This window comes from Alligator mississippiensis, chromosome 4 (genome assembly GCF_030867095.1).
Source record: "Alligator mississippiensis isolate rAllMis1 chromosome 4, rAllMis1, whole genome shotgun sequence".
NCBI classification, from domain to species: Eukaryota; Metazoa; Chordata; order Crocodylia; family Alligatoridae; genus Alligator; species Alligator mississippiensis.
The window spans coordinates 4,855,265-4,882,890 of record NC_081827.1 but is presented as its reverse complement, the minus strand read 5'-3'; the positions used below and the strand labels follow the sequence as shown (position 1 = coordinate 4,882,890).

At 54.3% G+C, this 27,626-nt stretch overlaps 1 protein-coding gene and 1 non-coding gene across 2 annotated transcripts in view; one reads left to right on the top strand and one right to left on the bottom strand.

Moving 5' to 3' along the window:
- Positions 1-23,320, bottom strand: part of TSPAN33 (tetraspanin 33) — a 34,512-nt gene extending 11,192 nt beyond the window's left edge. Inside the window, exon 1 of the mRNA XM_059725706.1 lies at positions 23,178-23,320. Coding sequence (XP_059581689.1) covers positions 23,178-23,282 — 105 coding nt within the window. The 5' untranslated portion in view covers positions 23,283-23,320. The remainder of the gene's footprint in view (positions 1-23,177) is intronic.
- Positions 2,764-2,835, top strand: TRNAP-CGG (transfer RNA proline (anticodon CGG)). The gene has a single exon. It is a non-coding gene; the product is annotated as a tRNA-Pro (tRNA).
- Positions 23,321-27,626: the final 4,306 nt, after the last annotated feature.

The following is a 27,626-nucleotide window of genomic DNA, read 5'->3' as shown; positions in this document are numbered from 1 at the left end:
CTACCAGGAGTCCATCCTCGCAACCCTTCAGGATGAAGGGGACTCTGCTCTATTTCCAGTGTCCTTCCAACAGGCACTCCCATGGCCTCCCAACCTCTACATAACCCTGACCCCCACACCTCGGCCCCTAAAGTCTACCAGCCCCTGCACCTTTCGGGGTCACCAGGGCAGTCCTGGCTTTGGGAGCTGGAAGGGAGTGTGGAGAGAGGACTGGAGAAGGTGTCTAGCTAGGCGTATTCAGCGCTTCGGCTTCCAGCAGTACATCACTCAGGGCCAGGTCACAAAGACCTGCCAGGCAGGGACGCAGCATTTTAAAGTTAATTTAGTGCTAATGAAAGGTGCCCCTGAAGGTCTCTTTTAGCATGCACACAGCATCGGAGCATGCAGGATGGGCCACAAAGGTAATGGATGTTGCTGACCAAACGCAAGAGCTGTCCCCAGGACTAGGTGAGTCTCCAAGCCTCCACCCCAGCCAAGCCCAAAAGTGGGACCCTGTTAATGCTGGGCAATGTCACAGACCTTGCAACAGCTCTTCATAGAGGCAGACCCTAGTGCAACCATGTCCTGGCCACTGGACGGACGAGCAGTGCGGGGTTGCCTGTACGGCCACGGGAATCAGGCTGACCCCAGGTCCCTTTCCCTGCAAACTCTCCTCCACCCGGCGCTGGTGCAAGCTTTCCTGCCAGCAATGCAGACTTGTCAGGAGGAAAGACATTTCACAGTCGCACAAGACTCGTTACAAAAAGCCCACACAGGCTGGGGCCCTCGGAGAAGGACGCCGCGTTTTGCTCAGCTCTTTCTGTTGGAAAAGGAACATTTGGCTTGTCCGTGCTCCACATACCCGATTGTGCTTATTCGGTTATCATTGTTGCTTGTTGTTATTTTACCCGATTGATTTCTTCATATTAATTATACCTGAAATAGCTCAGTTCCTCCCTCTCCACACTCTTCGCCACGACGTGTATGCAGAAGCAGAGTCAGAACGGGGAGGAAAGGCTCACGGATGCGACCCACGTCTTTCCCTGAATTTCATGTTGTGGAAAGTGTCAGAGTTTTTTTGCTCTGCTTTAGAAGTGCAGCATTTTTGATGGCAGGAAATCTGGTCCCCATCCATCCTGCCCAGTCCTAATGCACCCGACAAGGGAGCGGAGAGTCTCATGCCCCGAGCTGCATCGACTCCTTTCCAACTCTACGAACCTGGGGAGGGTGCGAAACTGTAACTTCCCCCATGAAAAAGTTTCCTTTCCCTATTCTTCATAGAGCAACATGTAGGAAGATCTGGAGTTTTCCCTCCTCTGACATTACTCCGGTTACTGCTGTCACCACGTCTCATAAACTTCAAGGGCTGCAGGTATCTCAAGGGCCATCTAGTCCAGTCCCCTGCAGGAAGACCATAAGTCACCCCGACAGCTGCCTATCCGGACCTCTGTAGCTACCTCCAAAAGGAGACTGCACTGCTTCCCCTTGCAGCTTGTTTCCTGTGGATACTCAGGAAGTCTGGCTTATAGTTTTAATCAAATTTGTCTTCTTGCAGTTTAAACCCACAGCTTCTCATCCTACCTCGACGGACAGGGAGACCCATCAGCCACTGAGAGGACGCTCATGCTGCTTCCTCCTCAAAACAGCCCACCCTAATCCACCCTTGCCTCCTGCCAGTGCCTTCTCCCAAGGCTATCGGAGCTACAGACCTGCCAAGCAGCCTCTTCCACACTGCCCTGGGGCCTTTGGACCTCAAGCTTAGAGTTAGTGGCATTTCTTTCTATAGCCCCCACTGCACCCCCTCCACAGGCCAGCCACGCATAGCAGGAGTTTGGTTGCATAGGAGCTCCTCAGAGTGGCAAGCTTGGGGATGAATTGGCAACCATGCATAGCAAGGGGGATGTCTCTAAATTATACCCATGAAGCAAAAATCAGGGATGGGAAGGAGACCCTCCTCTGCTACCAAAATACCCTGCCCTGGTACCCCCTGCTCATCGCCAGCTGTAATCCCCTTGGTGCCACGTGACCTTGCTCACTCAACTGACAGACAAGCCGTGACCGAAGGGATCACGGGATGCAGAGAGCAGCCCAAGAATGGGGCAGCGTCAGGGTCTGCCCTTCACCCCCTGGGAGAAAGGGCATCAGCAGAAGTGACAGCGACCACGACGGGGACAGGGAATGAACTGAGGAAGTACACCCCCGATCGGGACCTGGACTAAGGGACTGCGCGTGGGTTAGGGGAGGGCAGAGGTGGGTGTACAGGGGAGTGAGCGCATCTATTGTAACGGGGACGCAGGCTTCTTAATGCAGTTTAAGAGGTGTGATGGAAAGTTTATGATAGATATTATATATATATTATATATTATATATATAAAACTCTTTATATAGAAATATATTTTATTAAAAAAAATAACCCTGGGAGAAAGGACATGAGGGGTGGGAGATGCTTTTCACCCTCCCAGCCCCAGATGCTGAGGAAAGCATAGAGGATGTAGCAGGGCACTGGGATATGCCTGCTCCTTTGCAGGTGGCAAAGGGGGACTCACCTGAACGGAAGAGAGCTCAGATTTGAGTTTTACAAGCCCAGAGCCTGCACAGGCCCGAGAGCGAGACCGGGGAAGCCCAGAGAAAGGGGCCAAGTGTGCGAACTGAACATCATAGTGATAACATCATCTCCCAAGCTTCTCCTAGGGGTATTTTTTTAAATATAATATACACACACCCCCTCCCTTTATCTATCACAAAGTGCTGGCAGCCAGGAGCAGCTGACTCTGACATGCAAGTGGCTCGTTGGTCTAGGGGTATGATTCTCGCTTCGGGTGCGAGAGGTCCCGGGTTCAAATCCCGGACGAGCCCAAGTTTTCAATTGGCTTATGGGACTATGCCCAGAGAATGGTGGTGGACTGGTTGGTTTCTACCTGGAGAAATGTGGGCAGTGGAGTCTGTCCTGGGACCAGTACTGTTCAGTATCTTTATCAGTGACTTGGACAAGGGAGCAAAAGGCATCCTATCCAAGTCTGCAGATGATACCAAACTCTTGGAGGAGGTACACAAACTAGATGGCAAGGCAGATTTAGACAGACTGGAGAAATGGGCTGAACAGAATAGGATGCAGTTTAACAAGGATGAGTGCCACGTGTTGCATGTGGGGAGGAAGAATCAACACTCCTCCCCTCTGGGATGGACCACTCCGAGTAGCACAACTGAGGAGAGGGATCTCGGAGTTGCAGTCAACTCCAAAATGAACATGAATCACCAGCGTGAGGAGGTAACAAGTAAAGCTAACCGTGCTCTTTCTTGCATAAGTAGGTGCATCACAAACAGGTCCAGGGAGGTGACACTTCCCCTCTATGCGACAGCGGTCAGGCTGCAGCTGGAGTACTGTGTCCAGTTTTGGGCAGCACACTTCAGGAGGGATGGGGATGGCCTGGAGTGGATTCAGAGGAGGGCCACTCGTCTGGTTAAAGGACTACAGAAAACCCCCCATGTGGACTGATTGAGTGACTTGAGTCTCTTCAGGCTCCGCAAGAGGAGGCTGAGAGGAGATCTGGTGGCCATCTACACACTCATGGGGGGGGGGACAGCAGGAAATAGGGGATATGATGTCTACCAGGGCACCCCCCACTGGGGTCACTAGAAGCAATGGCCACAAACTGAAGGAGAGCAAGTTTAGACCGGACATCAGAAAAAATTCTTTATGGTGAGGGTTGCCAAAATATTGAATAAGCTTCCAAGGGAGGTGGTGCTGTCCCCTTCCTTGGAGGTGTTTAAGAGGAGATTGGAAAACACCTGGATGGGTCATCTGATCCCAGCACTCATTCCTGCCGGGGGTCGGACTCGATGATCTGATAGGTCCCTTCCAACCCTAATATCTATGACATCTATGAAGGTCCAAGCTTGAGGCGTGGTGTAGGGAAGGAAGAGAGCCATGCAATCTGTCCTTAAGGCTACAGGTGCCCTATGGGCCATAGTCAGTTAGCCTTGCCCCAGTAGCTATGGAGTGAGGAGCTCCTGGGAGCCGAGCAGCAGGACTCCTGAGCTGGCAGTGGCTCTGAATGAGAAACTCTGCAATGCAGGGAACAAGGGAAGGTACCTGGGGCAGAGAAGGGCTTGGTTACATGGGCAGGTGGCCCTGTTTTATGTTAAGCCTAGGGAAGGCTTGAGTGCCTGCCAGAGGGCAGGTGTGCATTATTAAGTAGTCCTAGTAGTTTAGCCTAGAGTCCTGCAAGGGCAGGCAAGGCTTACTTGGAGGGCCAGCAGCCCAGCTGGGGATGCAAAGACCTGGGGATCCACAAACCCCAGGCCCAGGAAGGGCTGGGAGTGTGAGCAGAGGGTCCAGGGACAAGTAGGGCTGAGAGACAGGGAGACCCAAGAAGGTCCAAAGGCAGGACAAGTACCTGATTGTGGGACCTGGAGGCTCAGGAGCCAGGGACTGGCAGATGGTCGGACCAGAGGGTCCAGGGACAGGGCAAGGGCCAGACGAGGGTCCATGACGCTGAGAAGGTCTGTGTGTGAGACCGGGGTCCAGAAGCCCAGAGAAAGGGGCCAAGTGTGTGAACTGAACATCAGACTGATAACACCTGTGAGGCTTGGGGTGTAGTGTAGGGGAGGAAGGGAGCCGTGCAACCCGTCCTTAAGGCTATAGGTGTCCTACAGGGCATAGTCAGGCCGAGAGGGACCCATCAGTCCCGAGGGCTGGATTGAGACTAGCGGGGGTCCAGGAGATACTCAATGGGGAATTGTTAGGATGAAGGCTCACTCTAAGGCCTGTGGGCAGCCTCCCTTAATCAACCTTTAAGAAGAACAAGGTGCAGCGAGCGAGCAATCTAGGGGGAACAACTTTAGGGTCTGAGCCCGGCAGGAATTGCAAGGTCACCAGGGGGTGTTGCGGCCGCCCTTTGGCCATGAGACTGCCACAGAGGGCATCTGCATCATGCTACACCTGGGGGAAGGAGGACAACATGAGAGCATTGTGAAAACGGTGAGTCCCCTCGCCACCCTGCTGTATATGGGCCGAGTCAGCGGGGTGGCTGCGAGGCAGATGCTGAGCTGACCAAACACCGGGCACGGGCCGTAGAGACGGGGGCCGCCCCGAGGTGGCTGACAGCAAGCCGTGTGCCGTGAGGAGGAAGGGGCAGCGCCGTAGCGCACAGACTCCCTCACATCCAGCTTGGAAGTTGTGCCTCGCAGGACAGACAGCCCAAGTAACGACGAGCGATGCTGTCCAAGTCCCGAGGGCTCCGTTCTCCCAGGCTTGGGGAGAAGATGGCCTCCTTTTCCCCTCCCAGGCGCACTGTCCCAGCAGTGCCTTCAGACCCACTCCCAACAGCTCAGTACTCAACACAGCCGTGCAAGAGCCTGGGTCCAGCTCGTGGCACCGTCGTGGGCTGTGAAGCAGTGCCCTGGCTCCAGCCAAGAGCTGACGTGTCCTGTGGCATCTTCAACTCAGAGCCAGCACCTGCTTTTCACTGCTGTAATTGCAGCGATGCAGGGCAGCCTTTTTAAAAGCAGAGCAGAGCTTATTAGCAAAAAAGCTGATGGTAGGGTCTGGAGGCTACTGCAGCCAAGCCCAACCCACTTCCAGTCTCCTGCTCCCTCCTCCATGGATTTGCAAAAGTCCTTTCTCTTGGTTCAGGGGCTTTGGGGTCTCCCAAGGGTGCTCTGGATGCTCTGCCTTCCCGCTGAGAAATTTCTACTCTCTGCTCCTTGTTGGGAAGCCGAGACCTTGCTGTTCCCAGCCCTAGTCAAGCAAGCCACTGTCCTTCAAGTGTTTCCACCCGAATAGGCGGCTATTGCCTCTTGGAGAAGGCTGCACTCAGACGTGCAGTGCTTAATGGTGCATTCACACCCAGCCAGACGGGCTAATAGGGCTAAAACCTATATGCCAATTCCCCTGGATCCGGGGCAGAAGTTAACCCTTCCCACTCAGCGAGTAGCGGCACTATTACTCGTAAAAATATCACAAAGCTTCTCATAGAAACCCGCTTCAGGCCATATCTGGGGAATGGGGGCAAGATGTGAACCGCAACCCCCCCCCATGCTCCTTACACAGAGACCTTCCCTTCCCCAGCAGACAGAAGTGATCCATGGTGAGGACTGGTCCTCTGCCTGGCTCAGCCCAACTTGTTGCAAAACACCTCCTACCCCTAAAAAGAGACTCATGCCAACATCCCCATCACCTCTGACAGAGCAAGGCATCAAAACTCAATGCTGGATGCACCAGCACCTTCCTCTTTACAAGCACCCTCAGGACTTGCACAGCATCGCCAGCGCTTACTGGGGCTGTATTCCTCCAGGGAGGCAGAGTTAGCAAGAGTCCCTCCAAGAGAGCCCTAAGCACAGGGAGAGATGCAAGAGAGGAGCAGGTCAGAGCCCTACAAACATGCAGAGGGGCTCAGGGTCTCGGTCTGCTCCCACTGGCACTGCCACGTTTATTCCCTGGATCACACGCCCTGTTCATGTTTAGCCAGATGACGAGTTGCTCCCTACATCGCTCAGCCCGGCGGCCTGATGCAAGGAGGGGGCGAGCCAGCCTTTGCACCCAGAGGCACCTGACCTTGGTTTATGGGCTCATTGAACCGGCTTGCGCGGAAACAACTGCAGCTTCTAGCACCGGAGCTGGGGGGGGCTGGTCAAGGGAGAGCTCAGTACCCCAAAGCTCAGCTTGGAGGTCTCAGGAGGGTAACAGGTGGAGGGTTTCATGCCACCTTGGTGCTTCAAGCTGGGCTCTGCTCCTTATGCAACAGGGAAACAATCCTGAACTTTTGCAGAGGAAAATGAAATTCTTCTTAGATCTCTTTTATGGTTTTGGTCCCACCTGCATGCTCAGCTCTGCAAAGCACAGAAGAGAGATGAAGGTCCTCCTTGGAGAAGTCTGCAATTTGAATTCAAGATGCCCCACAGATGTACACTGTATAATGCTCACAGCCTCCTCACAACCGTGTGACCCTGAGGGGAGCGGGGGTGATGGGTGTTATGAGAGCTGCTCTGGCAGAAGCTGCCCCACTCTGGACTCACGCCAGATGCTGGCCTCAGTCGACCCAAGGGGTCAATGGGTACATGGTCATTCTGGCTGGGGACTCAAAGGCAGACAGATGCGATGCAGCCACATGACTCCCTTGTGTGCCCTCAGCAAAGAAACTGGTGTCTTCGTCACACTAATCCTACAGGCCTGTCTTCCTTGACAACATTTTCATGGAGGTGGTTTGACCATGCAACCGAGGTCAATTTTGAGCCAGGATCTGAACAAGAAGGTGGATCCGGAGGGCATTTAAAGAAAGGATCTAGTCCATTTGTCAGCAGTTGCAGGTGGCCATTTTGCAGAAGTCGAAATGCCTCAAGGAAACTCTTTAAAGCAAATCAAACTATAAAAGTTCTTGGTGCTGCACTCAGCTGGTGAAAACACCCGGGACATAGGAAGTCCCCAAATCACTGCAAGGTCTTGGATGCGGGAGGGAACATTGGATCAGAACAGCCGCCGGGAGCCTGGGCACTCACTCGAGACATGGGAGACCTGGGTTGAAAGTCTCTGCTGTGAATCAAAAAGGAGCAAGACTGACTCATGCCCCCTGGCCAGTGCCCTGAGCAGTCCCCAGGCTATGGAGGATGGTGGCAGAGACGTTTCTCACGCAAGGTTGCAACCACTCTTGGTTTTGTTCTTATACAGAGTGAAAATAACACTGCACATCTTCAAGGCTTCGATGATTCAATTTGGCAGCCGGTCCCAGCCCCGGGGTTTGTACCCCAGTGCACATTGCAGGGCTGTACATGGAGGAATCCAGCCTCTCTCACGCCCTCGCCCCCTGTTCAGCCAGGCACCCGGCTGCACCCCAAACCTACCGCACACTAGGACTGCGTGCAGGCTTCTCCCCACAGCTGGCCGGGTGCACGCCGAGATGGAGCGTGCGCCCACTCAGCCCAGTGGTCTCCTTTGACAGCAGCTGATCCACGTGGAGAGGCTGAAGAGCCTGCTACAGCCTCAGTCTCCAAGCTGGGCTTTATAGCTCAGACACAAAATGCCTGTGCCTTGACAGCGGGCGATTCCAGGTTTGACACCAGCTCCCAACCATCATTCACAGGGGTCGTGTCCTAGCACAGGGGTGGGCAATTATTGGGGCTGGAGGGCCACTTAGGGGGTTTTAGTGAGCTGCTGCAGGTTGTGGGGAGGGCAGTTTCATAGACATTACATAGATTTCATAGACATCGGGGCTGGAAGGGACCTCGGAAGATCCCCAGGGGCAGGAAGTCAGCAGGGGTCAAAGGATCCCAGCAACATAAATGTCCAAATGCCTCTTAAAGGAGTCCAGAGAAGGTGCTTGCACCACGTCTGGGGGAGTCTGTTCCAGGCCTTGGGGGCTTGGACAGTAAAGAAGTTTTTCCTTATGTCCAACCTGAAATGGTCTTGGAGGAGTTTGTGACCATTGGACCTTGTCATCCTTTGGGGTGCCCTGGTGAACAGGCATTCCCCCAGATCCCGATACACCTCCCTGATGTGCTTATAGGCAGCCACCAGATCCCCCCTGAGCCTGCGCTTCTCCAGGCTGAAGAGTCCCATGGCTTGCAGCCTCTCATCATAAGGGCTGTTCTCCTACCCTCTGATCATGCGCGGGGCTCTCCTCTGCACTCTCTCGAGCTTCTCCACAATTTAAAAAAGATGTGAAGCCCAGAACTGGATGCAGTACTCCAGCTGCGGCCTCACCAAGACCAAGTACAGTGGGAGGATGACATCCTGGGATTTGCTTGAGAAGCATCTATGGATGCAAGCCAGCATTTTGCTCGCTTTGCCAGCTGCAACATCACATGGCAGGCTCATGTTCATCTTGTGGTCAATCCTGACCCCCAAGTCCCTTTCATCTGTAGTGCTAACCAGTGTAGCACTGCTGAGTCTATAAGGATGCTGCAGGTTTTTCTTCCCAAGGTGGAGAGCCTTGCATTTTTCAGTGTTAAATGCCATCAGGTTTTTGTCTGCCCATTTTTAGAGCATGTCCAGGTCAGCCTGGATTACCATCCTGTCCTCAGGTGTGGATGCTTTACCCCTAAGTTTGGTGTTGTCGGTGAACTTGGTCAGTTCACTTCTGACTCCAATGTCCACATCATTAATGAAGATGTTGAATAGTACAGGTCCAAGGACAGAGCCTTGGGGGACCCCAATGGTCCCCGCACACCACGACGATTGACTTCCATCAACTACCATTCTCCGACCTCGGAGCCAATTCCCCAGCCAGCAGACTGTGATGTAGCTGAGGCCGCAGGTGGCCAATTTTTCCATGACATGATCATGGGATACCCAATCAAAAGCTGTTTTAAAATCTAGATATATGACATCAATCTCTTCTCCCTTGTCCAGGTGATAGGGCACCTGGCCGTAGAAGGAGATGAGATTGGTCAGACAAGACCTACCCGCAACAAACCCATGCTGGCTGTCCCTCAGGATGTTGCCTTCAGCCAGTTTATCAAGAATGGTCTCTCTGATCCTTTTTTGATCGTGTCCAGCCCTGGGCCCATCTGCTCTGCACCCACTGCTGTGGGCGCTGGATGCAGCGGGCAAGTGGAGTCTCCCTGGAGAGCAGCCCGGGTAGCGGGGCCGGGTCTGGCAGCAGCAGCCAGGCAGAGTGAGCCACCGCCATGGGAAGCCGAGTCCAGATGTTGCACCATCCCCACCCCACTGAGTGCCTGGGGGCAGCACGCCTGGCCACATGTGCCATGGCCCGAGCTATCCCGTGGCTGGGCCAAGCGAGGCCAAGGGCCCTGCTGCAGGCTGGATAAAATCCCTTGGCGAGTTGGACGTGGCCCACGGGCTGTATTTTGCTCAACCCTGCTCTAACAGTGGTGCAGGTGGACTGCTATGACGGCAACCAAAGCACTGACCTCCCTAGCACAGGCATGGCCTGGGAAGCATGTGAACGTGGTCCCGAAAGATGGACAAATAGGAGGAGGGATGAAGTCAGTCCCAGGGTGGGCAGCAGGGCCTCGTTTACAAGCGACTGCGTCGGAGGCAGGAGGAGCAGCGGGGCTCTCCGGAGGCAGCAGGAGAGGGGAAGTCATCCACGGAAGGGAGTTACTTGGGAACCCACTGAGAAGCGACACCCACCCCCACCGTGCTGTTTCATGGCTGCCCTGCATACAGACGGAGAGCGATCCCCTCACCTCAACAGGCCTGCACGAGACAGGCGGTGGGCGCCGATCTGCACCTGCCTCTTCGCCCTCCAACTTCCCAAGCTCCCCCATTTGCAACCATCAGCTCAAATGCACCAGCAGCCACAAGCACATTGCAGCCTTCTCGCCCAGCCGTGCACTGGGCAGGCATGCAGTGCACAGACATCAGCATGGCAGACAGTGCCCAAGGCATGCCACTGCGCCCGCTCTGAGCCAGGGGCAATCACAAGAAAGGTCCCAGAGACCCCTGGGCAGTGGATCTCTGCTGACTCACTGAGAGGGGATTAACAGCCCACAGTGCCAGATTCACTACCAGTCCGCAGTGCTAGTCTGTATTAGGGGGAGCAGGGATAAATCACAGAAAATGAGGGTTGGGAGGGAGCTCAAGAGGTCACATCCAGTCCAACCCCTGCTCCAAGCAGGACCAGCCCCAACTACATCATCCCAGCCAGGGCTTTGTCTACCCAGGCCTTCAAAACCTCCAAGGATGGAGATCCCACCACCTGTCCAGGTAGACTGTTCCAGTGCTTCACCACTCTCCTACTGAGAAGGTTTTTCCTAATGTCCAACCCAAACCTCTCTTGCTGCAACTTGAGCCCATTGCTCCTCGTCCCCCACTGAGGATAGTCCAGCTCCATCCTCTTTGCAACCCCCCTGCAGGGAGCTGAAGGCTGCTATTCAATCCCCCCCTCGGTCTTCTCTTCTCCACACTAAATCAGCCCAATTCCTGCAGCCTCTCCTCACCAGCCCTGTGCCCCAGCCCCTGAACCATTTTCATGACCCTCCGCTGGACTCTCTCCAATGTGTCCACATCCTTTCTGCAGTGGACAAAGGGAGTCGTAAGGGAATTCCAGCCTCGCTGGACCACAGCAAAGCTACGGCTGGGATAAGAGGCAGCATTTATACATACGCAGACTGCCAAGCAAGCCCGTGCAGGCCAGCTGCCCTGTTCCCACGCAGCTCTGGATGGCTGCACCCAGGCCTCACTTTCATGCTATAGTACAATATATGGTAAAAAATGGCTAATCATGCACTAAAGCACCAACACCAACCAGGCAAAGGGCTTCGGCTGGCCCCTACTGCCTGGGTTGCAGTGCCCGCTGTGCACTCGGCTTCCCCTCCCCTGCCCTCCACCTGCCCCCTCAGCTGAGAAGATGCTACCTTCATCCAAAGCCACATATGGGACTCAAACGTGGCTGCAGAAAGACCGAGGAAGGTGAATGGCACCTCTGGCTAAAGACAAGTTAGCAGCTATCCAACACATGGTCCCAGGGACCGGTCCAGGCTGGTGCCTGCTGCCCCCAATAGGGCAGGTCATGCAAGCATGAAGCAAGGTCAAGCTGGTCCAGGGAAATGCCCGGATTTCATAGCAGCTGCTGAGGAGCCTTTCATAGTCACCCTCCTCCTACTTGCCACATCCTCCTGGAAGATCAGCAGGGGTGCTGGGCATCCAGGGGCCTAACCCCCTGCAGCAAGCAGCTCCTAAACCATCCCTGCCCGATGCTCTCCAGGGACGCATCCCCAGGGATGAAGGCTGCTCAGTGTCCCCAGGCTGCCTCCCGGCTGCAAGAGGACAGAAGTTTTTCCAAGAGATCTCACCTAAGTCAACCCGGCTGCAATTTCAAGCTGCACCATTGCACCCCGCCCTATGCAGGACACACCCGGCTCTCTCCCTTTTCTTCAGGGTACCAATCCAAACACGTCCCGGGGAGACCAGAAGAAATAGGACCCCCAATTCCTTTGGGAGGTGACTGCAGTATCACTATGTCTCCTACAAGGCACAGATCCCCCAGGCTGCAAGCCCTCTCCTGCTCCCACCCACGTAGAGAAAACATCTGCCTTCAAGCAAAACGAGCCAAATTATGAGCTGTCTGAAGTCAGCAGAAGGCAGGGTAGAGACGCACCTTACAGACTAACCAAAAAAAAAATAAAATAAAAAAAAAAAAAAATCAGAAATGCATAAGCTTTCATGAGCAAAAAGCCTACTTCCCTAGGCAGCCTGAGTGCACAGAGGAGAATTTGTAACACTAGAGAGTCCAGGAGAAAAAAAAAATACAGATACAAGGAAACTAGGCTGGCAGGAGGTTGGAGGTGGCAGGGAGAACACAAACAGGCACGTCAGGGCTTCTCAAGAGGAAGCCAGAGAGATTTCGGCAGTATAAGAGCCCTCAGAAGAGGACAAGATGTGTGTGGGGAAAGGCAGGGGGTCGGGAGAGAGCGATTTAGTCACAGCCTTGACACAGCAGGAAGAAGAGGAACATTGTGATATGCATATGAGTGCCTGGGAAATGCAGTCTCCGGCTTTTATTTTAAAAGAAAACCAATTAAAATAAAATTGAAGAGTTTCAGCATCTTCCCTTCCGGCAGTCAGAATCCACAACCCCACGCAGCATCCTGGGGAGGTCGGATTTGCTTTGCTATGCATTTTAGGCTGTGCTTCGAGCCAGACTAGGCTAGTCAGGGTCTGCAAGAGCAGCCAACCTGGACTCTCCAAAGCAAGTCGTGCCTGGCCAACCTGATTTCCTTCTACGATGCAGTGACAGGCTCCATGGATGGGGTCATGGTAGCGGATGGGAGGCATGCCGTTTTGTCACTGTCTCATTAACAAGTTAAGGAAACAGTCATTTTAGTAGGACCTGTAAGGTCCCGCAAGGTAGATACATAACTGGTTGAACCATTACACTCAACGAGCAGTCCTCAATGGCTCACATCCAGCTTTGGGGAGGTAAAGAGTGCGGTTTTCCAGGGGCCTGGCATTGTTCAACATCTTCGTTAATGGTTTGGATGACGGGATGCAGTGTGTGCTTCACAAATCTGCGGGTGGCACCAAGCTGGGTGGAGTTTCAGATGCTCTGGAGGGCAGGAAATGACAAGGACAGACTAGAGGATGAAATTCAACAAGGACAATTGCCAAATCCTGCATTTGGGATGGAATAATCACATGCATAAATACAAACGAGGAAATGACTGGCTTTGCTTCGGTGCTGCAGAGAAAGACCTGGGGGCTACAGCGGACTAAGGACCCGGCATATCCCTAGGTTGTATTAGCAGGAAAGTGGCTTGCAAATCCAAGGAAGAGATTCCTCCAATCTACTCAGCACCGGTGAGGCCTCACCTGGAGTCCACGCGGTTTTGGGTCCCGCACCGGAGAGATGTGGACAGACGGAAAGAGTCCAGCAGAAAGCTACAAGAATTAGAGGCCTGGGCGCCATGATGTACGAGGACAGGGTGGGCCAGGACTAGGAGCTACGGCCTCAAGCTGCAACGGGGGGAATTTAGGTTGGCGACTGGAAGGACTTTGACTCTGAGGGTGGCCAGGCATTGGAGCAGGCACCTAGAGAAGGGGTGGGAATCGCCACGCTTGGCAATTTTCAAGGGCAGGTTGCACAGACCGTTGGCCGGGATGATCCTGCCTTGACGGGAGGCTCGTTGAAGACAAGGTCCCTTCCAGCTCTACGAGCCTATGATCTATGGGCAGCAACAAATTAGTCCCTTGCTGTTGGGCGCAAGTTCAGATGTTCACGTGCAGTTTGCCTTCCCCACTTTTAATTTTTTTTCCACAAAAGCATATCTACTCCTAGAAGAAGTCTGTCCCTATGGAGAATCAGCCCGTGGTCTGGAGGCCACTGAAACTCCACTGCTCCACAGGGATTTAAGGAGGGAACAGGTGTCAGGTGCTGATCTGCAGTTTGGAGGAGTGAAAGTCAACTCATCTGGCTGGGGGGGTGGTGGAGAGAGAAGGAACTTTATACCTTTAAATCCTCTAGGAGACATGCTCCCATCAGCTGCTCTCTGGCCAAAGACCGCTCTGCTTTCTAAACCATTTCTTTAGGGGTCTGGGGGCTTGGGAACTATTTAAAGCCGACTGACAGGGTGGGCCGTTGGAGACCCGCTCCCCTCCATCTGCGGTAAAATCCATCTCATAAATACTGTTGGATCCGGCCCAAATTGACTCTCCCTGTCCCTGGGGTCAGGGGAGCCGTGGCATTGGCAGCTGTTCTGGGACCTGAAACTTAAACACGCCAGCATCACGGAGAAGCTCGAGGGATGAAGAAGCCGGAGGTCAAGATGCCAGAGAGGCCCGATGATTTTGGACAACCCCCTTCAGATGCCAGTGGCATCTGGCTTTGCAAAGAGTGGGTCCCAGGCACTTTCGGAGAGTCGGGTCCCTTCAAGGCCCTCCCAAGGACCAGAGGAGCTTCAAAAGCATTTGGCCAAATGGTGACCACAGCCAGCTGCGATTTTACCCCCTTCCCTCACCGAGGGTCTTTGTAGGAGGCTCAAGGGAACAGAGAAGCCAAAATCCCCTCAATCCCAACCCCCCTCCAGCTGGACATCTACTCAATACTGGACATAGCACCGTGCTTGGAAGCAGCATGCTTGCTTTGGCAAGTCTGTCTACACCAGGGGTGTCAAACGTGGCCTGCGGGGCAGATCCAGCCTATGGAGCCATGCCATCCAACCCGCAGGGCTCCTAGAGGGACAGACACTAGGGTACGGGGCCTTGTTGAAGACGCACGTCAGTGGCAGGGAGCAAACAATGGTTGTGACGACTCCAACGTTTCCCAGCACTGCTCAGCCCACCACTGGAGGTGCTTCTGGGGCTAGCCGGAAAGGAGCCCCCTTCTCCCCCAAGTCCAAATCCGGCTGGGGGCCAAACCAGTGTGACGCCCCGATCTAGAGGATAACACCTTCAGGGCAGCGATGGCACTTTTCAAGCTCTTCGCATAGTGCCCAGCACTTAGTGAAGCCAACACAATGCAAAAATATGACCCAGGAGCTGGAAATACAGCAGAAAATGGCCAGGCATTAGAGAGCAATAAGGCATTTGGGAGGGGAGAGGTGCGTTACACAAAACAAAGCCACGGATGGGGGAGAGAGCGATGTCCACACCAGCCCACAGCCTCCGGATCGGGGAGTTCATTCCCAGCCTCCCCCATCCTGATGCACAAATACGAGAGTCCGAAGCCTGCCGAGGTGGGAAGATTGGAGGGGCTGTCAAGGCAGGTCTCTGTGTGCACCTGGGTTAGTCCCTCCAAGCTCCAAACAACCCACCGCAGGAGCTCAGCTTCTTACCGAGTGCACAGCCCCTTTGCAGAAGGGCCTCCGTGTCAGCGTGGCATGGACGAGAGCAGCTGGGCACTTGGCACGGAGCTACAGGCAACCCCTAGCACATGGAAAGACCCGGGCAGGCTCTGCCCTGCAGCCACTTCGCTCTCCTGCATCTCGAAATACATCCCCTCCGGCTGCTTCCTGCCAAGGGCTTAGGGGAAACCTCTTCTCCGAGGCACACGATTGCCCCCCTTGCTATGCAGAACAGGAGCCTTGTGTAGGCCCATGCTCCATGCTGCCAGGATCAGGCCCTGGCTGCACAGCGCAGTTCTGCAGAGCTCGCTTTCCCGGGAGCGGATCTCGTTACCCGGCTGGCAGAGAAGCAGCTGCACCTGAAGAGCTCCTAGGGAGAGTCCTCCAAGGGCCCCAGGGGAGGGCAATGCCGCTGCACTGAGCTCATTACCAAGTTCAGCTGGGAGCCCTGCTTAGCAGCTATAAAGGGCCATAATCAGTGCCCTGAGACTGGGGCACACCCCTGTTCTCCAGGGACTACAATTCAATTAACTGCACAAGCAAGCTTGGATTCACCGGCTCAGCGATTGCTCCACTCCCCCTGCTGGGAACAGAGAAATCATCACACGCCACAGCCCTACTATACCAGCCTCCTTTAGCCCCTGGCCAGCATGGCCTTGCCTCTCCTGGTAAATGAATGCCGCATCCACTGGCATGACCTCTGAACCTGCCTGGGATTTAACCCTTTAATTCTTGTCTGCGGTGTCTGATGTGGAGCAGGGAAGGGCAGCCCTCGGAGCCATACCCTCTCCGCTGTTCTGCTCATCTGGGAAGGAGATAATAATAATCAAGCCTTCGACTCCGCAGATCAGACCGGCTGCAACAGAAAGTGCCCAACAGGTAACGAGATAATGCATCCAGCAGTAATTACTGTGCACACGGGCAGCTCAGCATGACATGGCACACGGAGCTCGGCTGGGCACCAAGAGCCAGACAGGTCTTGGCTTGGATGTGCTAACGGCATTTCTCAGGGGAGGGCAGGGGAGGTAGGAGTTAGGTAGGAGCTTTTTCTCCTCCATACTCTCCTTTGCAGCATCTCCCACACGGAAAAAAGTGCACGCACATGCTCACACGCTCTGAATTTTGCTAGGGTTCCTGAGTCAGTTTCTTGGCAGAAGCCAGGAGCGGACTGGGCAAACTCCAGAGACTCGGAAGGGAGGCGAGAAGGTCAGGCAGACTCACCATAGCAAATGGGACACTCTAGGCTGCTGCATGCCCCAAATCTGTCTGTAGCTTCGCTGGGGGGCAGACGGAGAACTTGAACATCGTAGCTGGGGCTCACATGCACCACTGAATCATTGGTTGGAGGATACTTCCAAAAGTTATCTAGTCTTACCTGGAACTGCAGAACTAGGATGGGCCGAGCTCAGGACTGCTCACGCCCTAAGTGAGAATCCTGCCCCTCGGCTGCAAACTTGCTGAGGGTGCACTGCATCCCCACATCAGCGACTGGGAGGATGTGATGGGGTACGCCCTCAGCAAGTCTGCAGATGACACCAAGCTGGGGGAAGTAGTAGATATGCTGGAGGATAGGGCTAGGATTTAGAGTGACCTAAACAAATTGGATGATTGGACCAAAAGCAATGTTGTGAGGCTCAACAAGTGCAAAGTCCTGCACTTAGGACAGAGCAATCCCATGCATCAGTGCAGACTGGGGCTGACTGGCTGGGCAGCAGCTCTGCAGACAAGGACCTGGGGTGACAGGGGACAAGAAGCCAAACAGGAGCCAGCAGTGTGCCTTTGGTACCAAGAAGACTACCGGCATCCTGGACTGTACAGGTAGAAGTGTTGCCAGCAGGTCAAGGGAAGCGATTCTTCCCCTCTATTCAGCACTGGGGAGGCCACATCTGGAGTCCGGTGTCCAGTTTTAAGCCCCTGCTACAGAAAGGATGTGGACAAACTGGAGAGAGTCCAGTGGAGCGCAACAAAAGTGGTTTGGGAGCTGCAGGATGTGACCCATGAGGAAAGACTGAGGGAACTGGACTGATTTAGTCTGGAGAAGAGGAGACTGAGGAGGGATTTAATAGCAGCCTTCAAGGGCAGATCCAAAGAGGACGGAGCTGGACTGCTCTCAGTGGGGACAGATTGCGGAACAAGGAGCAACAGGCTCAAGTTGCAGTAAGAGAAGTTGAGGTTAGATATGAGGAAAAAACTCACAAAGAGGGTAGTAAAGCACTGGAACAGAGAAGCTGTGGGATCTCCATCCTTGGAGCCTGTTAAGATACAACTAGACCAGAGCCTCAGCTGGGATGATGTAGTTGGGGCTGGTTCCCCTTTGAGCAGGGGTCGGACTAGATGTGATCTCCTGAGGTCCCTTCCCACCCTCATTGTCCGTGATTCTGTGACAGGTAGGAACCAACTTTTGGCAGGTGTACTAAGCCCCACACCCTCTCCGAGTGCCACTCCAACCCCCCTTCCCCAACTTGATTTGCTGCTTTGCCGTCTGCTTCCTGCCCTTCTGCCACGTGCTGCCTGACCCTCTCCCTGATCTGGTGCATGCCACACGCAGTCGCTGCACATGCCCCTCATGCCATGCATGCTGCAAGTTGGCCAACTCTAAGCCAATAAGCTAGGTAAGGAGGAACTCCTGCCAGCTGATGGGTGGGAAAAGGAGCAGGTTAGGAGGGGAGTGCCTCTCAGCCCAGGCATGTTTCATGGAGGACTCGTTCCCTTCGGGAGGAGAAACAGCATGGGCTCCGTGCTACCCCGGCACTGCTGGATGGCCACCAGCCTTCCCAAAGAGGGGCTAGATTGAAATGAGTAGAGCTATCTAGGCAGAGCCAGCACCGAACCCGGGCTCAGCCAGGAATGCCAGTGACAGCAAGATCAGGCCATGGAGAAGCATCAGGGAGAGGGGACCAAAGGGGTCCAACGTCGGCTGAGAAATAAACACAGCAAAGGCACCTGCCCTCGATCCAGAGACAGGAGCCTGCCCGCGCCTGCCCCCTCCTCCTGGCTGTACCAGCAGTGCATCCTCAAGGTGATGGCCCACGGCAGCCAGTGCACATACCTCTCTCCAATAACCCAGCTCCAAGACAATACTTGCATCCAACAGAGCCCCTATGTAGCAGGAGGGCACCATGTTCTGGGCAGGGGCTGGTTACTCACCTCCTCTCCCCCATTTTGCAGGCAGGGAAAGCAAGGCAGTGAGCAGGGAAAGGATTTAGGGGGCTTTGTCCCTGCTTAAAAGTTTTGCTAGATGGAAGCATGGAAAAAGCCACGGCATGAACTGGCAGAGATTGGAAAGATTATCAAAGAGGCCATCCTTAACAGACTAGCTGACGGCAATATCCTGAGGGATACCCAGCATGAGTTTGTTGCGGGCAGGTCTTGCTTGACTAATGTCATTTCCTTTTACGACCAGGTGACCTATTACCTGGACAAGGGGGAAGAGATTGATGCTGTATATCTTGGCTTCAAAAAAGCCTTTGATCTCGTATCCCATGATCACCTCTTGGTTAAACTAGCTAACTGCGGCCTCGACTACACCACGATCCACTGACTGGGGAATTGGCTCTGCGGCAGGACACACAGTGTGGTGACGATGGGAGCCAATCGTCGTGGTGTGCGGGGACCAGTGGAGTCCCCCAAGGCTCTGTACTTGGACCTGTATTATTTAACATCTTCATTAATGATGTGGACATTGGTGCCAGAAGCAGACTGGCCAAGTTCGCTGATGACACCAAACTCTGGGGTAAAGCATCCACACCAGAAGACAGGGGGGCGATCCAGGCTGCCCTGGACAGGCTCAGGAAATGGGAGGATGAGAATCTGATGGTGTTCAACACTGAAAAATGCAATGTTCTCCACCTTGGGAGGAAAAACCTGCAGCATCCTTATAGGCTCGGCAGTGCTACGCTGGTTAGCACTATGGACGAAAGGGACTTGGGGGTCATGATGGACCACAAGACGAACACGAGCCTTCAGTGTAATGCTGTGGCTAGTAAAGTGAGCAAAACTCTGGCTTGCATCCATAGATGCTTCTCAAGCAAATCCCAGGACGTCATTCTCCCCCTGTACTCGGCCTTAGTGAGGCCGCAGCTGGAGTACTGCGTCCAGTTTTGGGCTCCACAATTCAAAAAGGACATGGAGAAGTTTGAGAGAGTGCAGAGAAGAGCCACGCGCACGATCAGAGGTTAAGAAAACAGACCGTATGATGAGAGGCTGAGAGCCCTGGGACTCTTCAGCCTGGAAAAGTGCAGGCTCAGGGGCGATCTGGTGGACAACTATAAGTTTATCAGGGGTGTTCACCAGGATCTGGGGGCACGCCTGTTCACCAGAGTGCCCCAAGGGATGACAAGGTCGAACGGTCACAAACTCCTCCATGACTGATTCAGGCTGGACATAAGGGAGAACTTCTTTACTGTCTAAGCCCCCAAGGTCTGGAATAGCTTGCCACCGAAGGTGGTTCAAGCACCCACTTTGAACACCTTCAAGACACATTTGGATGCTCATCTTCCTGGGATCCTATGACCCCTGCTGACTTCCTGCCCCTGGGGCAAGGGGCTGGACTCAATGATCCTCCGGGGTCCCTTCCAGCCCAAATGTCTATGAAATCTATGAGAGCTGTGCTGGCCACAGCCGTCTAGATGCCTAACCCATTGCCAAAGCAGCTTGGTGTGTTTGGGGGTCACTGGTACAAGCTTAGCTAGCCTTTTCACTGCAGTCAGTGAAAGAGGATTGCCACAAACCCTCCCTGGGGCAGAGGAGGGGCAGGATCAAAGCAGCGGAGCCCCATGATAGCCCCCTCCACCTCCTGCCTCACAAGCCCCCCAAACTCCAACTGCTAGATCATGACCTAAAGAGCACAGGGCCCAGGAATGGGGTCCTGGGAGGTCCCAAGCAGAGGGGAGCAGTCCAAGCGGGGCAGGAGGGAATGCAAAGAGGTGAAGCACCCCAATTCTTTTGGGTGGTGTGGATCCCTTCCACCAGGGTCAGTCACAGAAGGGGCCAGTACAGGCCAGACCAGACCACAGCAAGGACTACAGCTCTGCAGAGGGCTCGAGGAGACCCCAGAGCGGCTCCCTGGACGCTCTGGGCGAGGAGTCCCTGCATGCCAGGCGGACAACAAGGCCACGGTTCCCATCCCATCTTTGTTCCTGTTCTACACAGGTTCAATGTCACTGTCACAATGAGAGACACCGCGTTCAATCACACCCAGACCAACCACTGCAACCACTGCGTTTTGGGCTGCTTCTTCTCAGCATTTTACTGGGATAAACAACCCCAGCGAGGTCCCTTTTGGAGGAGTAGGGACAGCAGCTAACTGCAGGGAGCAAGTAAAAGCCAGTTTACTCCAGTTTTCCCAGTTACCAGCAATTGCTTTGGTAGAGGAGGGGAGAAGGGGGTCTCAGCCTGATTTCCAGTGAGCAAGGCCCACCCCAGAGCCACTTTCTGACCAGTGCTGTCAGTGGAGACGAGGGTTTCCCAGCACCTCTCCCTCGTCAGGGGGCGAGAGGACCCAGGTGGATGGCAGCAAGCCTCCCCGTTCCCATACTGGCAGCAGGCAGAGTCACCTGCATCCCGGCACACCTGCATCTGCATGCGCTGTGAGAGCTCTGCGCAGAGCTGTCCGCAGAGACGGGAACCTCTCTGCTTCTCCAGAGCTTTGCTGCTTCCAGCCACAACTTAATCACAGCTGCTCTTTTCCCTTCGGCAAGCTGAGACTCTGGCGAGCTGTGCTAAGAATAACTCAAGAGAAGCCCTCCCCATGCCCAGGCACACACTGGGCAGAGAGAGGAGAGTCACAAGTTCGCTGGGAGTTTGGAGGGGTGGGGAGGGGGCGGCACAGACACAGGGGGACCATTTGGCAGTCAAGCCAGGTAGGAAGATCTGCCTGCCTGCTGCCCCTAGATCCCTCCTGGGACATTTTGCTGTCTGATCACCTAGCGAAAGCACTCCACGGTGAAGCAGCACTGATGCCAGTGAGCTCGTCTACAAAGAGCCTACAACAGCGATTCTCAACCAGAGGGGTGGGCCACCCTGCGGTGCCTTGAGATCCTTTCAGGGGTGCCCTGCAATGCTAGCACAGTTAGGCGTGCAAACACGATTCACAGGACAGACCCCGAGGTTTCCTGTAGGAATCCAGAGTGTCAAAAGCACCCTGAGCTCTTTGAGTCAGAAAAATTGCTCTATTATTGCTCTGTAGTCAGAAATCATGTGAAAACTAAGTTTTCCAAGGGGTAATTTCAGTCTAGCCATGGGTGTTTGACTCTCAAAAGGCTGAGAAGCCTAGAAGGACAGGCCGAAGCATCAAGTTCCCCTGGCACGATGGACTGCCCGCCCAGCCCCATGACCGTGCCTGTGGGGTGGGTCTCAGCGAGGCCGTTGGCCACCTCCACCGCCACAGATCTCAGCCTCACTCCCAGCAGAGTCAGCCCCACGTTAAACAGGCGCCTGAGATGGGGAACCAGTTCGGTTAAGAGGAAGGAGCGGGCTCGAGGATCATGCTGGTTTGGACGACCACTTCTTCCTTCCACAATAACGGGTCTCTGTCTCTCCTGCCAGCCTCAAAAACAAGAGGAAGCTGTCTGTGTGCAAAGGAAACGGGGACACTCAGTGCAGACAGAGCGGCCTTGTCACTGCAAGAAGGGGATGATAGCAGGGGAGAAAACCTGCAATTTTTTCCTGTAATCTAAGCTGTCCTGAGTAAACACACGCAGCATGATCGCCAACACGGAAAGCGACTCCTAAGCAGCTGTCCCTGAACAGGAACAGGTCTGGGGTGGGAAGGACAGGGTTTTTCTTAATTTATTTTTAACTCTAAAGACATCCACAGCTCAGACAAGTGCAGCAGGTCACTGCTGACTGCCCACCCCACCTGCAGTCTCAAGGGATGCAGCACGGCTTAGATAACCCAGGAAAAAGAGGTGCCGAGGCTCATTCACCCACAAAGGACATCCTCTACCCTTAACACTGACGCATCCTTCACGAGGTTCATACGAGTCCTTCCAGCTACTAAATGCAACAGCCATTTCCTTCCTTTCTTTGTGCCTCTCTTTTCACTGGAATCAAAACCCAAGTCTGAACCTCCACAAAGATGCAGCAAACCCTTTAGACAGAGCGCTGTTTGTTGTTCCCGAGTCCCAGCTGCGCTCGCACCATGGCCAGACTGCCGCGTTTGCTACGGCCCCACAGAAGGAGACGGCGGACTGACTGGGGAACGGCCCGAGGGCGTTTGTACATGACACGAGACTTCCCGCTTACACCGACGCAACTACATTTATGATTGCACCATCGGGATTTCCCACTGCTCTCCCAGTCTTTTCAGCGCGTTAAACTAGCACTGCTGGGACGTGTTTTATGTAGACTCGTATATCGTAGAAAACGAGGGTTGGAAGAGACCATGGGAGTCACATCTAGTCCAACCCCTGCAGGACCAGCCCCCAACTACATTGCCCCACCAAAGCTGTGTCTACCCAGGTCTTCAACACCTCCAAGGTTGGAGACAGCAGCACCTCCCTTCCAGGTGTTATTCTGAGACCCCGCACTGAAGCGAGGCACGGCGCTGCGCCCACAGCACCTCCTGCACGCGTTTTCTCGGTCACTCGGGTGCGCGGCACGAGCCCTGCTGACCCCAGACCCAATGCAGGTTAGAAGCAAAGCAAAATCCAGGCTGAGATGGAAGCACGCGCATCGCCAACGTCAGGACGCGCAAGCAGGGAGCCGAGCCACCCACCCAGACGCAGGAAAGCGCGGGAAGCAGACAGCACTGGGGGGGGCGACATCTCCCCAGTGGGGCAGACCCCCCCCCAGCACCCACCGGCTCCTGGAGGGGGGGAAACAACCCCGCTCCCCTGGCAACAGGTGCCCGAGGGGAGCGCGCGGGCAGGCGGCATGCAGGGCGAGCCCCAGCCCCCGAGGGGCAGACAGACACGCGGGCGGACGCCCCCCACCCGGCCCGGCCCAGCCCGGCTCACCCAGAAGAGCATGTTGAAGAAGAAGAGCAGGTACTTGACCACGGGGCTGACGAAGGAGAAGTCCTCCCCGTGCGGGGCCGCCCGCCGGGCCCCCCGCCGCCCCATGGCAGCTCCGGCCCGCCGCGCCCGCACCCCGGCCCCGTCGGGGCACAGCAGCCAGGCCCCGCCCCCTCCCCCGCGCCGCGCGCCCATTGGCCCGCCCCGCGCCGCCCGCCTCCCCATTGGCCGCCGCTCCATTCCGCTCCGAACGTTGTGTATCAGCTCGGCTCTCACCTGTTCGCTCGGAAAAGGGCCGGTTCTTAAAGACACAGCTCCTCTTTTCCACCCGGCTGCCTCGCCCGGCCGCTGAGAGGATGCCACGTCCAGGGGGCGGTGAAAGCATTAGTCCTGTGATTGCGTGAGGACTGCAGCTTTCCTGGCCGCACATTCCCAGCCACGGGCTTGCAAACACGACAGCACCCCCACACGTGTCATGTTCATAGACTGCGAGAAGCCGGGGCAGACGGCACCGCTCGAGGTCATCTAGGGCGACCCCCGCCCAACCGGCCCATACACATCTGGCATCCGAATCCACGCGGGAGGGGTTCAGCCGCAGCCCCGCAGCATCGTGGGTGGGGGCTGCAGCGGACGAGAAGCCGGGGCGCAGGAGTCAGCCCTGCCCTGGCCCCGGGCAGCCCCGCGGGCACTCCCGGGCCGGGGACCTGCCTGTCACCCGCCGAGATCTCACAGGGGCTCCAAACTGTTCCGCAGCCAGCGTGTTAGAGTCGCAGGAGGGATGGAGGGGAGGTCACGTCCAGCCCAACCCCTGCTCCAAGCAGCACCAGCCTCAGCTGCATCACCCCAGCCAAGGCTTTGTAAGGCTGGGGCTTAAACACCTCCAAGGATGGAGACTGCACCACCTCTCTGGGTCGCCTGCTCCAGTGCTTCCCCGCCGTCCCAGTGAGAACATCCTTCCCAATATCCAACCTCAACTTCCCTCGCTGCAGCTGGAGCCCATTACCCCTTGTCCTGTCATCTGCCCCCACTGAGACCAGCCCGGCTCCATGCTTTTTGAAACCACCCTTCATGGAGCTGAAGGTTGTTATGAAATCCCGCCTCGGTCTTCTCTTCTCCAGACCAAATCAGCCCAGTTCTCTCCGCCTCTCCTCACCAATCCCGTCCCCCAGCCCTCGAACCATTTCATTGCCCTCCACTGGACTCTCTCCCATGGGTCCACATCCTTTCTGTAGTGGACGCAGACTGCCCAGAGAGGTGGTGGGATCTCCATGCTCAGAGGTTTTGAAGACCTGAGTAGACAAAACCTTGCCTGGGTTATGACAGCTGGCGATGGTCCTGCTTTGAGCAGGGAGTTGCACTGGATGAGCTCCCGTACTCCACAGCTATAGTGCAGCACCCAAAACTGGACACAGGACTCCAGATGTGGCCTCCCCAGTGCCGAATAGAGGGGAACAATCACTGCCCCCCATCTGCTGGAAACACTCCTGCCAATGCAGCCCCAGATGCCAGCAGCCTTCTTGGCACCAAGGGCACACTGCTGGCTCCTGTTCAGCTCCTTGTCCCCTGTCCCCCCCAGGTCCTTTTCTGCAGACCTGCTGCCCAGCCCGTCAGCCTTGAGTTTAGATGCTAGATTTCTATGGGATGGTTTGGATAGGGATGATCCTCCCTCAAGGAGGGGGTTGGACTAGATGACCTATGGAGGTCCCTTCTGGCCCTTCTTCTCTCTGAGTCTATTAAAATGGCACCTTTGGGGTTGTTATGACAGCCTTCATGTTTTCAAGGTCATGAGGGCTGGAAATATATTTCCAGGAAATCTGCAATCCTCATGCAATCACAGGACTCCAGGAGCTAAAGCTTTAACAACAACCTTGGATGTAGCGAGGCTTGCAATAAAATGATATAGGAAAAAAGGACAGGAAACACTAACTTAGTCATTTATACATCGTGTTGTGCCAGCTATCAGAGGATTTCCGGCTTCGGGACAATTTATTCTTTATTCTTCTACATGAGGGGATTAACTATTCTGTCATCAAATTAATCTTGTCAAAAGCTAGAATGCAGCCCAAACTAGGACTGGCTACAAAATAAGAAGGCTGTTCCAGTAACAAGTGGAGGGTTTCAAACCTGTTTTGCTTCTTTATGGGAGCCAAATGGAGACCTTTCAACATGACTGTGAAAGAAACTGTGTGAAAATGAGATGGAGACCCAGGCCCAGCCTTGCCGTGCTAGATTTGGTCGCTCTCTCTTCCAGTTCTGACTTGGTGTTCTGGGTTTTTTTGCCTCAAACATCTATGTACTTCCCCATCTGATGAGGATGTTTTTAGTTGCAGTCTGCTCCATTTGATGGACTTCCCATGCCTGTCTTCATCCTCCTGTGAAGGATCAGGAGAGATTCTCCTTTTCCACCTGTATTAATGGAGTACAAGACCCCATTTGATGCCTGTTAGCAACCATAAACATCCTTGTGATCACGGTGCGTGGAGGTTGACAGCCAGAAAGTTTGCTGTGACCACTGATTATTACAATTCCTCTGTGTCCTTTCTACATCCTTCTTAGGGAAGGACACAGACAGACTCACCCAGCATAAATCAGAGTCATTCCAGTACAGTTCAAGGGGTAACACAGGCATAAAACTAGTGGAACTAAGTGGAGAATCAGGAGCTGGCTCATCACTTGCCCTGGACCAGGTACCTCTCAAATTTCCAAAGCTGGGGAAGGAGTTGCCACCGCGGGGAATATTGTGCTTTGGAGAACCAGCAAAGAATCAAAAAGAGCCATGACATCCTTTTCAGGGTGCTGCTAGCAGTTTGGGGTGCCTGCATCTCAGCTCCTGAGTGCAGGAAGTAGCAGAAGGATTTATGCTACAAAACTACGATAAACAAGGGTGTGATCTTCGTCCGGCTTCAAGGGCAGCGGCCGCAAACATGGCAGAGGGATTCAGGAAGTCATGGTTCATTCAAATATTCCAATTACAAATAAACTCTGCAGGGCTGGGAGCCAGGTGAGTTAATCAGTGTTGATGCTTGAGCCACTAAGATAAAGTAATCTAAGGGTTTCTAAAGCGTTCCAGACCATTTCCCAGGGAACCTATAAAACACAGTGAATGCTGTGCTCCCTGCACCTCCCTTCTCTCATTCTTTATTATGGAAATAGTGCGACAGCCCTGATCCAACTGTGTGGCAACGGCCTGGCCCTGATCCATCCCCACAGCAATACCCCTGGCCAAGGCAATGATTCCCAACGGGGGGTTGCAGTGCATTGGGGTGCCATGAGAGCCTTTTGAGGATGCTGCCAGGTGCAAAAGCCTATACACAATTTACCCGATAAACCCAGATACTTCCAACAGGAATCCCAAATATCAAACCCATTTGCCCTGCTATGGGCTGTCTGAGTTCTTTCCAACAGAAGAATTGCTCTGTTATTTTTTCAAGGCCAAAAACTGGGTGAAAGCTCAGAGCTGGCATTTTCCAGGGGGAGGGGAGGCTTGTGTCTACGGGGTAACCTTGAGTCTAAAAGAGTTGAGAAGCACTGGCCTAGGGCTTAGCAGTTGTCACTGTGCTGTCCAGCCTGGTCACCTGAACTCTCACTACAGCCGTAAGGACAGAAATCAAATCTTCGTCCTCTAACTATTCACCTGGCCCTGGAGCTAAGGAGAATCTTTTTCCCTTGTTAACAGTATGGGGCCTATGAGACACCATTGAACTGTCTGTTTCTAGCCATCAGGGAGCAGTGGTGGGCCACACACCCATCAGGTCATTCACGTGGGATCCTTGTTGCTCTTGCTAGATTGGAGTAGCCACACGTAGCACACCTGGTTTGCAGCTAGATAACACAGCCAGCAACAGGGGGGGTGACTATGGGAGTAGGGGGGGAATTTGCATATAGGATAACGGGGAGAGGAAAGTGGGTGGATATAGTAAAATGGAAAGGGTCACATCATTTTCTGATATTGGGGTTGGTACCTCAGCTTCTCTGAGTTTGTAGTTGAGACCCCAAGCAACAGAAAGCAACCTGGCTCCGAAGGCAGTGATGTAACGGTGTCTTTCCATTCCTACCAGTTGGAAGGGGAGAGCTGGCGCTCTTTCCAAAGCAGCTTGGTACCGAGAGAGCAAGCACACCGTGCTCTCTTCTCTCACAGAGGCTTTGCATTTGTCCTTTCCTCTTCTGTTGCTTTCCCCAATTAATCTAATGCACAGCACTTAGCTGTTCACCCATCTCTCTAGGCTATATTTTTTCTACTGCCTCACCCTGGCCAGATGCCACGTTCACACATTACAGGTGTAAGGACAGCAGCAGACAAACAACCCAAACCCCGAACCTGGGATAAGGTCAGCCAGTTCAGTACAGAATTACCCCTGGAGGAATAAAAACCCACTGCTGAAAGTGACCCTGGATTTAGTGTCATTTGTCTGCATCCATCCAAGGGTAACTATTTGCTGAAGGCAAATCTGC